Genomic DNA, 12,500 nt, shown 5'->3' on the forward strand with positions numbered 1-12,500 from the left:
GCGTTCACAGCGCTATAATCACTGTTCAGTTGGGAACAGTTAGCTATTGATTTTTCATCTTGACAAAATGTAATACAGAATTGTCACAAAGACATACTTTCCGATGTTTTGGGATCATTCTCACTGAATCACGAGGTTATGAATGCATGGTGATATATTTGCAATGTACAATGTAATCTAACATTACCTCTCTATAGACAATGCATATCTTCCGTCAGTTAATCTCTTCTCTCCCGTGCTGCTTAAATGGCATCGGCATGCAGTTCAACATCACGTCTCCTTAAGTCCTCTAACATTTCCTAATTTATGTCATCAACACATCAGTGATTCGTGAAAATGTGTACACTAGATTTATGCCTATTTTTTCACATGGACACCACACTGATTTCCCTCGAGTGGTAATATTTTTCTTTGAAATTATGTATGGTTTACAGAAATGGGAACTACATTGTATAGATGAGAGGAGCTAAGTGTGCGTTGCGCAGCACAGGCGGCCAAGCAAGGGCTTCGTTTAAGTTGACCTAACTTTCAACTCTGCACAGTATCCCATTAACTGCGTGACAGTAGACTATTTACAATATTTTCTGTAAAGCAGAGTTTGTAAACACGTTATCATCAACTTAATTCACGCACAACATTTATTTCAGCAGGAGAGAGAATAACAATGAATGGATGCAGCAACTACAGAAATTGTATAGAAATTGTAACCATACTTGCTGCTTTCTTGTACTATCTGTTGCTGGTTAACAGCACATGAAAAGCTGATTTAAGCTAATTCACTAACTCAAGACTTCAAGGCCATCATGGATATAAAACGTTTTTTGAAAATAACGAAAGGATGGAGGGAACATAGCAAAGCTTGGAGTTATTTCAGATGGGCTACAAAAAGGTAGGCAAAATTATGGTGCTTAAAACCTTACACAACGGTAAATTGGAACAAAACTAAAAGTAACTTTAGCCTTTATAGGGCTGTAGCCTATAAAGTTGTCCAGATTAATAGGTCAACGTGCGTTGGTAAGCGTGCCTGTTGTTAAAGGGAATGTGAGATGACTGTGAGATGACGCTCTGATTGGTTTATTGCACGTTACGCCCATTACATTAATACACAGGATTAGATGTTAAAATCCCTTGTGCCAAAATCCAAGGTAAAAACACATTCAGAAGCCCCTGCTCAAGTTTAACTTTAAAAAGCACACTACCCACAAATCCGCCAACAAATGGTCACAGGCACAATGCAAATGGCCTATCCAACAGCAGTAGCCTATATAGTATGCGGCATGTCATTGGGGTTATCAAGTGGGCACCCTCATTCACCGATGTTTCGTTAAGTTAGGCCCACGACACCTCATGAAGGCTTAACAGTGAAACCAGCGTCCTGGAGACACTCCCCTCCATGCTACCACCATATTACCACATTGAAATATCCAATACTCAAAATACTCTTAACCAGCCCAGGCATGGTCTAAGTTGGCTAGGTCGGTCCGTCCCGTTGATGTGGACTGAACCATAAACCATAAAGAACCTTAGCCAAGTACCATCACCCTAGGCACAGCCCATCACAAACACAAAACAAATTAGCCAGTTAGCTTAGCCCATTCATTATCTTAGGCCCCATCCCAAACACAAAACAAATTAGCCAGCAGTTAGCAGTTAGCTTACGCCCCATGCTGCCCCATATTACCACAACAAGCATCCAAATACCCTTAACCAACCTAGGCATGGTTTAAGTTGGCTAGGTCGGTCCGTCCCGTTGATGTGGACTGAACCATAAACCATAAAGAACCTTAGCCAAGTACCATCAACCTAGGCACAGTCCATCACAAACACAAAACAAATGAGCCAGTTAGCTTACCTTAGCTTGCGCCCCAGGAAGGGTAACTTCTCCTTACCCACCACCAAAACAAATGAGCCAGTTAGCTTACATTAGCTTGCGCCCCAGGAAGGGTAACTTCTCCTTACCCACGACCAAAACAAATGAGCCAGTTAGCTTACCTTAGCTTGCGCCCCAGGAAGGGTAACTTCTCCTTACCCACAACCATTCGCTTGCCCGTTCTGCTGCTAAGGACATGTTACTAACCACCTGCCTTAGACTTCGACCACAAATGCCCAATTCAGACAGCAAGCCAATAGCAGATCTGGCCACAAACCCACGTGCACCGATTTCAATAGGCCTTAATCGTGCACTCCAACCTCGCTTAGCTGCCTCCTCTGCTATTTCAGTATATTTAGCTCTCTTCAGCACATTGGCCACTTCCACTCTGTCTTCCCAAGGAACAGTGAGTTCAATGAAGTAAACTATCTTCTCTGAATCCGACCATAGAATTACGTCAGGACGTAGCTTAGTACTCACTATATGTGGAGGTACCGCCATCTGCTGGCCAAGATCAACCTTCATTTCCCAGCCCGCCCCATTTTTCAACTGGCCGGTTTTACACCTGGCCTTCGCGGAACAAGGTTTATCCCCCTGACGTACAAAGTTAATTTGCCTTACCCCTTTACTAGCTGCTAATGAATTGACTTCTCTTCTTTTATCCTCTATTGCCGCTGCCACACATTTCAATACCTGGTTATGACGCCACGTATACCGCCCCTGGGTGAGACTTACCTTGCATCCTGATAGGATATGGTGGAGACTGCCCACACACGAGCAAAGTATGCATTTATCATCCTCACCAAACCATTGACTTAAATTCTTGGGAGATGGGAGCACATCATATGTAGCACCTAACATAAATCTGATCTTACTAGCTTCCATGCCCCATAGATCTTTCCATTTAATCTGTCTTTTTTCCACCCCTTCCCAGTTCACCCACTGCCCTTGTTTTGCCTGCGACACTGCCTTAGTACATCTTACAGCCTCCTCCTGTCTATGCATTTCCTCCACTACCATTTTCCTCTTTTCTCCTGCAGAAGCCTTACTCCACAAGGGTTTACTTGCACCCACCCCTAGACCCCCCCGCCCGTGCTGCACATGGCCCATTATATCTCTATGCTTCAATGCTGATTGAGCTTGCTTAACTGCCTGCTCTGGGTTCCACTTCCTCCCTGCATTAACTGAGGGTGCAACTTTCCTCACCACTGGGTCCTTGGACTGAGTAAGAGTCAATTCCAATCTAGCCTTAGCACACTTAAATTCCTCTGTCAGACTAGATATTGGCAACTCTACAATACCCTTCCCATACAAGGCTACACTGCTTAAGCAGCGTGGGACTCCGAGCCATTTTCTGACAAAGGAGTTGATCATTTTTTCCAACCTCTCTACCTTTGACAGAGGAACTTCATAAACTGTCAATGGCCACATTAGCCGAGGCAACAAACCAAACTGCAAACACCACAGCTTGAGCTTACCTGGCAGCCCCGACTTGTCAATTTTTGCAATACCTTGCCTAGTGACCTGTCTCAAGTCTTCAACCTGTGATTTATCACTAAGGCTTGCATCATACCACCTTCCCAGGCTCTTCACTGGTTTCTCCAGAACTGTGGGAATCACCTCCTTATTTATAGCAAACTTCTTATCTGTTACCTTCCCTTTAATAATTGAGAGACTCCTAGACTTACTTGGTTTCACCTTCATTCTGGCCCATTGCAGATTACTATTTAACTTACCCAGCAACCTGTTGGTGCATGGAACGGTTGTCGTCAAGGTTGTTATGTCGTCCATGAAAGCCCGAATCGGGGGGAGGCGTGGCCCTCCCTGCAACTTCTCCCCGCCCACTACCCATTTTGAGGCCCTAATAATGACCTCCATTGCCATTGTAAAAGCAAGTGGGGAAATGGTACATCCGGCCATGATTCCTATCTCAAGTTGTTGCCAACCTGTGGTGTAATCAGCTGTAGTAAAACATAATTGAATATCCAGAAAGTATGCTTTTACTAGGCTTTTAATGCTACCTGGGATTCTGAAATAATCAAAGGCCTCCCACAACAGACTATGCGGCACAGACCCAAAAGCATTAGCCAAATCCAAGAACACAACGTGCAGGTCTCTCTTCTCACGCTTTGCTAATTGAATTTGGTGCCAAATCATGCTGGTATGCTCTAAGCACCCGGAGAAGCCAGGAATTCCAGCTTTTTGCACCGTGGTATCAATTAGTTTATTCCTTTCAAGGTAATTTGTCAGTCTCCGTGCCACCACACTAAAGAAAACCTTCCCTTCAACATTCAGTAGACTAATTGGCCTAAATTGATTAATCTCCACTGCGTCCTTTTTTTTGGGAATAAATATTCCCCCAGCCCTCCGCCAAGCCTTGGGAATACTCTGCTTTTTCCAAACTATCTTCATTAATTGCCATAAAAATCTTAAAACATCTGGTGCACTCTTATACAACCGGTAGGGCACTCCATTAGGTCCCGGGGCTGAAAAGGCCCTTGCACGTTTTATTACTTCTTGCACCTCTTTCCACCTTGGTGGACTATCGTCGCATTGGCTACTTAATTCACCAATAGGTGGGATATCAGCAGGAAGTACCATCTCCCTGAACCTCTCCCTATCTTTGTGCACTCCCTCTAAATACTCCTCAAGCTTCTGCTTAGGTTCCAAAAGACTACCACTCTTCTGCATTACGAATAAAGACTTAACAAACTTAAATGGGTCTTTATAGAATGCTAGTCGGGCTCGTGATTTCTTCTTCCTATTTTTCCTAATATTTTCAGCTCTTCTTAGCACTACTAACCGCTCCCTCACATCTGCCTGTAGACAGTCAATACCTTCCTTCTCATCATCTGTAGCTTTTCTCCACTGCTTCTTAAGCTGCCTCCTCTCCTTGATAAGTTTATCTATCTCCTGCTGGCGCCTAGATTTAACTACCTCATGTAGCCGTTTTGTCCTTCTCTCAATAGTCCCAAATCTTTCCTTACCATAGCTATAAATAATGTCTCCCATTTTCTCTAATTTGCTTTCAGCCGTCCCCTTGAGCTGACCCAGGATACTGACCAAATCACTATTAACATCTTCCCACATTCTACATTCTGCTGCGCCTGGCCATCTAACCCCAGGCCTATGACCATTAATCTTCTCCCTCCTTGGCTGACTGGCCTCTCTCTCTGCCTCAGTGCTAGAACTTACCTCAACAACAGGGGTACTGATGTCCTGCGAACTGTGGGTTTCTTCCTGTCGCTGGACTTCAACCGACTGACTTGATGCACTTCTTAAGAAATAGCTATCAATGCGGGGACCCTGTGTTCCCTCTACCAAGCACTTCCTTTTTCCCTTGATGAATTTTCAGGCCCTTTAGACTTGTAACCTTCTGCCAACCACACACACACATCTGCAGCTTTTTCTCAGTTTTCTCTGAACTAGTGGCTTCCACAAACATGTTTTCCTTACTCGTAATCAAATTCGTTCCAGGGTCAGTAACCATGTCTATCACAAGTGAGTCATCTTCCGCCCCTGCTCTCGCTGACTCTAGGGGTATTTTTTCATTATGTCGTACTGTAGCTTAGTAGGGTGCAGCCCATAGCTTAGTGAAGCCTGGGCTACTGCCACAATGAGCTGCTAACCCATTGTAGCCCCGGCGGGGTCTATTCCCTCCTGTCAGCCGTCTTTCCGTGCTGTCACAAGGTCTTTCCCTAGTTGCCAGCTGCCCTATTCACAGCAGTCACTAGCCTACGCTAGCTTCAGCATTACATTAATACACAGGATTAGATGTTAAAATCCCTTGTGCCAAAATCCAAGGTAAAAACACATTCAGAAGCCCCTGCTCAAGTTTAACTTTAAAAAGCACACTACCCACAAATCCGCCAACAAATGGTCACAAGCACAATGCAAATGGCCTATCCAACAGCAGTAGCCTATATAGTATGCGGCATGCCACACCCAAACCACACCCATGATTAATGTAGCTACTTCAGACCACCCCATTTTAGATTTGCGTCGGGCGCAACAGTCAATATCCTGCCGGTAAAATAGCATCAGCGCCCAAGATCCGCCCACAAAGTCACTTGCGTTTTGCGCGAAGACACTTCCGTTTCAGACCATTAAAATAGGGCCCATAGTCTCTTCCCTGAGCTATCTGCAACAGCCTGAAGTGTGTAAGATGTAGGCTAAACAGTACAATAAGTACCCAGACTCCATCTGTAACTTGTAAACAAAATAAGACAATCAGCTATAAAACTGAAAATAGGCCTACAGCATCTCTTATTTCTGAAAGTGCAAATTACATAGAAAAATGATTTTTAAAAATCCACTTAAGCAAGACCTTCAACATCTGTGTTTAGTTGTATATGGAAGGGTCTACAATTTGCCTCAATATTTTTTTTATTGTGTGTAAAGTAATAATCTAGCCTACTAACTGTGAAAATATCACACTATTTTGCCTTTTTTAAAAAAACGAAATTGCTCCTTTCATTTCATAAACAGACTACAACTAGAAGTCACGTGACTTTGCCCTTTGACGTTAACTCACCGTAGCATGGTTTGTTTATTAGCCTGGTTAGCGTTGTCACTTTATTTTGCTGTCTATGCACTTAACACTACCAGCTCCTCATGTGAGAAGTTACAAGTTACCCCAACATAAAGGTAATTACCACGCGATTTACATAGCTTTCTGTCATTACGAAATCATTTAATTTAAGCCATAGGTTTTGGCCCTATTTGTATGTGTATCCAAAGGCTGCTGAAGCGCAGGGGAAGTGTTTTCCCCTCGTTTCAGTGATTGGTAGCCTACATCATCTGGGTGATGGCTTCGAATATGTGTAGCATTTTTTCCATTCACATACCCAACAACTGCTGAACAACGCCGACACACAGTTTCATCTTATCCACCACTCTTTCGCCTGTACTAACGTTACTGTAACTGAAGTTCTCAAACTTGCGATCTTAAAGAGACCAGCGGATCCTCTAACTCTTGTGGGTCTAACCTTAGTGCTGCTAATGACTGACGGACTCGACCGACGACCTGACAAAAAAAACATAGGTGCCAATCAGAGCTTCAGAGCTAAGGCGAGGCTACAGATTAGCGTTAGGTGTCGCTAAAGAACTCTCGTAACTCTCGTACGGTAGGCTATTTAACAGTAATTGCGCATGACATTAATTAATCCGCACACGAGTTTTATGTATTTTTATTCCGTGTATTCTCCGTGTAAATTCATGCACCAAACCGTGACGCCCGTACCGTTTCGGTTCAATACGAATACATGAACCGTTACACCCCTAATACACACACACACCATGACCCTGATGTAGAGGACAGGAAAATGAAATCTAAGGTTTATAGTAAAGAACAGTCTACTAGATTGAGCTGAACATTCTGATGAAGTGGGAAAACCCATTTGGAGGTAGTAGCCTACATTCCGATGGCCGATGGTGGGCCTATGTTCCGATGGTGGGCCTATGTTCCGATGGCCGATGGTGGGCCTGTGTTCCGATGGCCGATGGTGGGCCTATGTTTCCGATGGCCGATGGTGGGCCTATGTTCCGATGGTGGGCCTATGTTACGATGGTGGGCCTATGTTCCGATGGTGGGTTATTTAGTGATACAGAGCATTCTGAGCGGTCCTTCTGGCATTTGCCAAAAATCAGTCCGTCACTGCACACACACATAAACTACACACACACACACACACACACACACACACACACACACACACATATAAACTACACACACACACACACACACACGCACACACACCCACACACGCACACACACACACATATAAACTACACACACACACACATATAAACTACACACACACACAAACACACACACACGCACACACATATAAACTACACACACACACAAACACACACACAGCACATACACACACATATAAACTACACACACACACACACACACACACACACACACACGCACATACACACACAGACACACGCACACACACGCATCACTAACCTGTGTGTGGGTGCAGGCTAAAGTTGTGTGCTCCATCTCCTGTGAGTGTGTATCGGATCTGAGCGTAGGAGTCCAGGTCAGCGTCCGTCGCTCGGACACGCAACAACACCGACCCCACCTTCACGTCCTCTAGCACCGACAGGCTGTACAGCGCCTACACACACACACACACACACGCACGCGCACACACACACATTTGAATTAACCTGCTTGTGTGTGTGTGTGTGCGTGCGTGCGCGTGCGTGCGTGTGTGTGTGTGTGAGTGCGCGCGTGCGTGCGTGTGTGTGTGTGAGTGCATACCTGCTCACACACAGGGCTGTTGTCGTTGGCATCTGTAACCGTGACGTCCACACTCACGATGGAGGCGTGGAGTCCGTCGGTTGCCGTGACGTTGATGATGTAATGGTCCTGCTGTTCCCTGTCCAGAGAGTTCCGCACGTAGAGCGTCCATTCACCCTGCACCAGCCCCAGACCAAACACACCCGCACTGTCTCCCCCTACACACACACACACACACACACACACACACACACACACACACACACACACACACAGTTATACACGTAAAGCCAGACCAAACACACCTGCACTGTCTACCCCTACACACACACACACACACACACACACAGTTATACACGTAAAGCCAGACCAAACACACCTGCACTGTCTACCCCTACACACACACACACACACACACACACACACAGTTATACACGTAAAGCCAGACCAAACACACCTGCACTGTCTCCCCCTACACACACACACACACTCTTACCAGTGATGTGGTAGGTGACCTGGCGGTTGCTAGGGGAACTGTCCTCGTCCCGTGTGTTTATCACCGTGACGACTTCCCCTGGGGGGTCGCTCTCCCGCACGCTGCCATGGTAACGAGTCTGCAGGAACACCGGCGGGTTGTCGTTACAGTCGCTCACTACCACGGTTACTGTTGCCGTCGACGACAGGCTGACGGGGTCGCCCAGGTCCCACGCCCACACCGTCAGTGAGTGGGCGGGGCTTAACTCATGGTCCAGCCCACCCAGCGTGCTAATCCAACCAGAGCTCCTGTCAATCACAAACAACGCCCCTCCCACTGCCGCCTGGCTGGGCGGAGTCAGGCTGTAGATCACCTGACCGTTGGCCGCCCAATCAGGGTCCTCCGCGTGCACCTGCATGACCGGCGTCCCAGGGGGCGTGTCCTCGGGGATGCTCGTCTCATAGGCTGCCGACTGGAAGGCGGGCGCGTGGTCATTCACGTCCAGAACCCTGACCTCCACCTCCACGCACGTCACCACGGCGACGGGCAGCTGCGGCAGGGAGGCGCAGACGCGGAGGCGGTAGGCGGAGACTTGCTCGCGGTCCAGCGGCTGGTCAAGCTTCAGCGCCCCCGACGGGCTGTCAATCACAAACACGCCGTCACGGTTACTGTCCTCCGTCTGGCCAATCACAACGCTCAGCACCATGCCAGGGGGCGTGGCCTGTGGTTTCACCACACCCACCGTGGCGCCGATGGGCGTGTCCTCTGCGGCGGAGAAGGAGAGCTGTGGTTGGCTGAAGCCGATTGAGGGGGCGTGGCCTGGCAGCACGTGCACGTAGACGGGCACCAGCGCGTGTCTGGACGGAACTCCGGCGTCCGCCGCCTTCACGAAGAAGGACAGGACACTCCCCTCGAACGCCTCTAGCCCCGCCCCCGCGCGCGTCACCAGCCAACCGCTGTCCACGTCCACATCCAGCAGAGCTGTGATTGGCTGGCTGGCCTCGCTGTACAGGCTGTAGGACAGCTGTGCGCTGGAGCCGTGGTCAGCGTCCCACGCCTGGACCTGCACAGGAGCAGAGCATGCTGGGAGATCAGACAGCGCACACAGGAGCAGAGCATGCTGGGAGATCAGAGAGCACACACACTCACTCACACACACACGGGCATACACTCACACAGCCACACTCACTCACACACACACACTCACAGTCACACACGTACCTGAGTGAGCAGAGAGGCTGCAGGTGTGTGTGCTCTCACACTGACGCGATACTCGTTGGCTCGGAACTGCGGCGCGTTGTCGTTCTCGTCCAGGATGGTCAGACGCACGCTGCAGTAGTCACGGCGACCGCCTCCGTCCTCTGCACCGACCGTGAAGGACAGCACGTCTCCGAGCTGCTCCCGGTCCAAGCGCATCGCCGTGGTAACCAGACCGGACACCGCGTCCACACTGACCCAGCGCTGCGCCGTCTCCGTTAGCAACCAGTAGCGCACCTGACCCAGCGGGCCGGGGTCAGCGTCCAGCGCCCGCACGCCCGTGACCTTTGACCCCGCCGGCGCTCCCTCGCTGATCTGGGCCTCGTACGAGCGCTGAGCGCAGACAGGGGCGTGTCTATTGAGCATGTCGACGCCCACATGCACCTGAGCTCCGCCCCCCAGCACGCCGTCAGACACGCCCACCTCCAGAACCAGCACATCGTCGTGGCGACGGGGCCCAGGCCACGCCTCCCCTAGCGTCAGCACGCCGCTCAGGGGGTGGAGCTTAAACAGGCCACGCTCGTCGCCCGACAGCAGCGAGTAGCGGAGGGGCGTGGCCTGTTGGTCTGCGTCCCAGGCCCACACGCGTGTCACAGGTTGCCCCGGCGACGCCCCCTCGCTGACACGCGCCTCGTAGAGCAGCTGGCCGAACAGCGGCGCGTTGTCGTTGACGTCGGCGATCTCCACGGTGACGGTGGCCGTGCTGTCGCGCGGGGGGAAGCCCTGGTCGCAGGCGCGGAGCAGCATCGTCACGCGGGGGGTCAGCTCGCGGTCCAGGCGCCGCGCGGTCAGCAGCAGCCCACTCACGCTGTCCAGGTGGAACCAGTCCTCGCCCACAGCGCCCCCGCCTGGCAGCAGCTGGTAACGCACCGCACCGTTCTTATCAGAGTCCAGATCCACCGCCTGCACCTGCACACACACACACACACACATTATACACACATTATACACACACACACACACACACACATTATACACACATTATACACACACACACACACACACACATTATACACACATTATACACACACACACACACACACACACACACATTATACACACATTATACACACACACACACACACACACACACACACATTATACACACATTATACACACACACACACACACACACATTATACACACATTATACAGACACACACACACACACATTATACACACATTATACACATACACACACACACACACACATTATACACACATTATACACACACACACACACACACACACACACACACATTATACACACATTATACACACACACACACATTATACACACATTACACACACACACACACACACACACACACACATTATACACACATTATACACACACACACACACACACACACACCACATACGGATTAAACACACACACACACACACACACACATTATAAACACATTATACACACACACACCACATATGGATTAAACAGACACACATACACACACACACACACACACACATTATACACACATTATACACACATTATACACACACACACACACACACACACACACACACACATTATACACACATTATACACACACACACACACACACACACATTATACACACATTATACACACACACACACACACACACACACACACACACACCGACACACACACATTATACACACACACACACACACACACACACCACAAATGGATTAAACACACAGGGCAATTCCACGGAAAATTGACTTTTTGTCACATCCATAACGCCAGTGAAATGCCTTGGCATTTATATGATGTGAATGTTACTATTCATTTTTTGTGCATTTTTTCTCATGTACATTCTTCAGCCAAAAATAGCAAATGCTCAAATTTCATGTTATCATTCACATCATACCATACCATCACATTTTATTGGCGTTATGGATGTTACAAAAAATTAAATTTTCCATGGAATTGCCCCACACACATACACACATATGGATTAAACACACACACATACACACACACACACACACACACACACACACCACATATGGATTAAACACACATACACACACACACACACACACACCACATATGGATTAAACACACACACATACACACACACACACCACATATGGATTAAACACACACACATATATACACACACACACACACACACACACCACATATGGATTAAACACACACACATACATACACACACACACACACACACACACACACCACATATGGATTAAACACACACACACACACACACACACCACATATGGATTAAGCACACACACACACACACACACACCACATATGGATTAAACACACACACCACATATGGATTAAACACACACACACACACACACACACACACACACACACACACACCACATATGGATTGGGATAAATGCAGAGACCAAATTTCCCTCACGGGATCAAAAGAGTATATATACTTATATATAGTAACTAGTGCTGTCAAACGATTAAAATGTTTAATCATGATTAATCGCTGAATTCCTATAGTTAATCATGATTAATCACATATTTTATCGTATTATTAAAATTCTATTATTTTGCATTGCTGAACTTTCCAGGAGTCCATATTAACAATATAAAGCAATTATTGTGTATCTTGATTAGGATTCAAATGAAAGCAAAGCAAGTT

General features: G+C 47.6%; 1 protein-coding gene across 1 annotated transcript in view; it reads right to left on the reverse strand.

The window, feature by feature from the left end:
- Positions 1-12,500, reverse strand: part of LOC143121435 (protocadherin Fat 3-like) — a 128,547-nt gene that overhangs the window by 55,215 nt on the left and 60,832 nt on the right. The window contains exons 20-23 of the mRNA XM_076281795.1: positions 9,826-10,770; positions 8,626-9,667; positions 8,151-8,347; positions 7,851-8,004 (exon numbers count right to left, since the gene is read on the reverse strand). Coding sequence (XP_076137910.1) covers positions 7,851-8,004; positions 8,151-8,347; positions 8,626-9,667; positions 9,826-10,770 — 2,338 coding nt within the window. The remainder of the gene's footprint in view (positions 1-7,850; positions 8,005-8,150; positions 8,348-8,625; positions 9,668-9,825; positions 10,771-12,500) is intronic.

The sequence above is a fragment of the Alosa pseudoharengus genome, unplaced genomic scaffold (genome assembly GCF_046254945.1).
Source record: "Alosa pseudoharengus isolate Yale_2024_CS ecotype anadromous, Long Island Sound unplaced genomic scaffold, YU_APseudo_1.1 YU_APseudo_1.1_scf_13, whole genome shotgun sequence".
Classification (NCBI taxonomy): Eukaryota; Metazoa; Chordata; class Actinopteri; order Clupeiformes; family Clupeidae; genus Alosa; species Alosa pseudoharengus.